General features: G+C 54.8%; 1 protein-coding gene across 1 annotated transcript in view; it reads left to right on the top strand.

The window, feature by feature from the left end:
* Window positions 1-644: 644 nt before the first annotated feature.
* The window catches only part of PGPEP1 (pyroglutamyl-peptidase I), a 16,493-nt gene continuing 15,887 nt past the window's right edge, over window positions 645-1,250 (top strand). The window contains exon 1 of the mRNA XM_015557711.1: window positions 645-668. Within this exon, the coding sequence (XP_015413197.1) occupies window positions 645-668 (24 nt within the window). The remainder of the gene's footprint in view (window positions 669-1,250) is intronic.

Raw genomic sequence — 1,250 nt, 5'->3', positions numbered from 1 at the left:
GAAAATGAAACCCATGTGACTTTCCTCTCTTCACATCCTAGGCTTCTAGCAACATGTGCACTTTCTACCAGACACTTTCAACATGTTTAAACTATAAAACCTGATTCGGGGTGAGATTTTCATTCTGTTCTCTTCTCCCACTTGGTTTGGGTCTCACTCCCCTGGTCAGACGAGACCTGCTCTGAGTTCTACCTGAAGCCGCCAGAGACCCAAATAGTCACTGAGAATGTGACCTCCAGTCTGAGCTTGCACACGGGGCTCTGGGCAGTCCAAAGACCTCTGCCCCTGGTAGTCTGAGGCGTGGGCCGGAGGCAGCTGGAACTTCAGCAGCAGCCTGGCTAATCGGGGCCAAGCTGCTTGGAATGAGACGTCGGTGACCCGTGTCTAATGTGCAGCCCTGATTCTGAGGATGTGGCCAGAAACACAGCTTTATTTTTCTGGCTGTTTTTGGAGGAATTCTGACCTCTAATGAAGGGTGGGGGGAGACTGACTGTGTGCTAGGCTTGTCCTGAGTTCAGGGACACCGATGTAATAGAGACACCCTCTTGGCATGTAAGTCCTAACCCTTATGTCACAGGAAATGGGGAATTACACCAGGAAAGCTGCACCTATCAAGGAATGATTCCTTTCAGTGAAATAAGGAAATGAGATGGATCTCCTGGGTGATGGTGAGTTCAGCCCGTTAGACGGGTCCCTAGGAGGAGGTGACAGCCAGAGAGGGCTTCTAGGAAGAGATGACATTCCAACCGAGCCCCGAAGGAGAGGAAGAGGCTAGGTTTGTGGTAACTGCTGGGCATGTCCCAGGCAGAGGCAACAGCGAATGCAGGGCCCCCAGGGTGAGCTGCGCAGAGAGAGGGAGGAGAGGCTGAGGTCCATGGGCCACATCAGCCCCTTAGCAACATAGAAGCCCGCAGAGAACCTTCCAGCACCACCCGACTATTTCTTAGCTTCACCCCCTGGCCTGAATGTCACTTCTGTGATCCCAGGAGGCTCCAGGCGAGTGGCCCTCCGAACTGTGCCTCAGGCTCCTCATCTGCAAAACAGGACGAAAGGAATGTTGCTCATAGGGAAGTGGGGGACCCCCTGATCGTTCAGGCGGGCCCTCAAGGAACACTTGTGGAGTGAGAGACCAGCCTGTCCCTGGCGCCCGATTCCGTGAGTTCAAGCGGCCACATCCTACGGTACAAACCGTCCCCGTTCCAAGTGGGAAAACCGAGGCTCTGCAGCGCGGGGAGCCGCGCGCTCCGGGG

This window comes from Myotis davidii, unplaced genomic scaffold, assembly GCF_000327345.1.
Source record: "Myotis davidii unplaced genomic scaffold, ASM32734v1 scaffold448, whole genome shotgun sequence".
Taxonomy (NCBI): Eukaryota; Metazoa; Chordata; class Mammalia; order Chiroptera; family Vespertilionidae; genus Myotis; species Myotis davidii.
The sequence above is the reverse complement of the archived record's forward strand: the minus strand, read 5'-3'. Positions and strand labels throughout refer to the sequence as shown.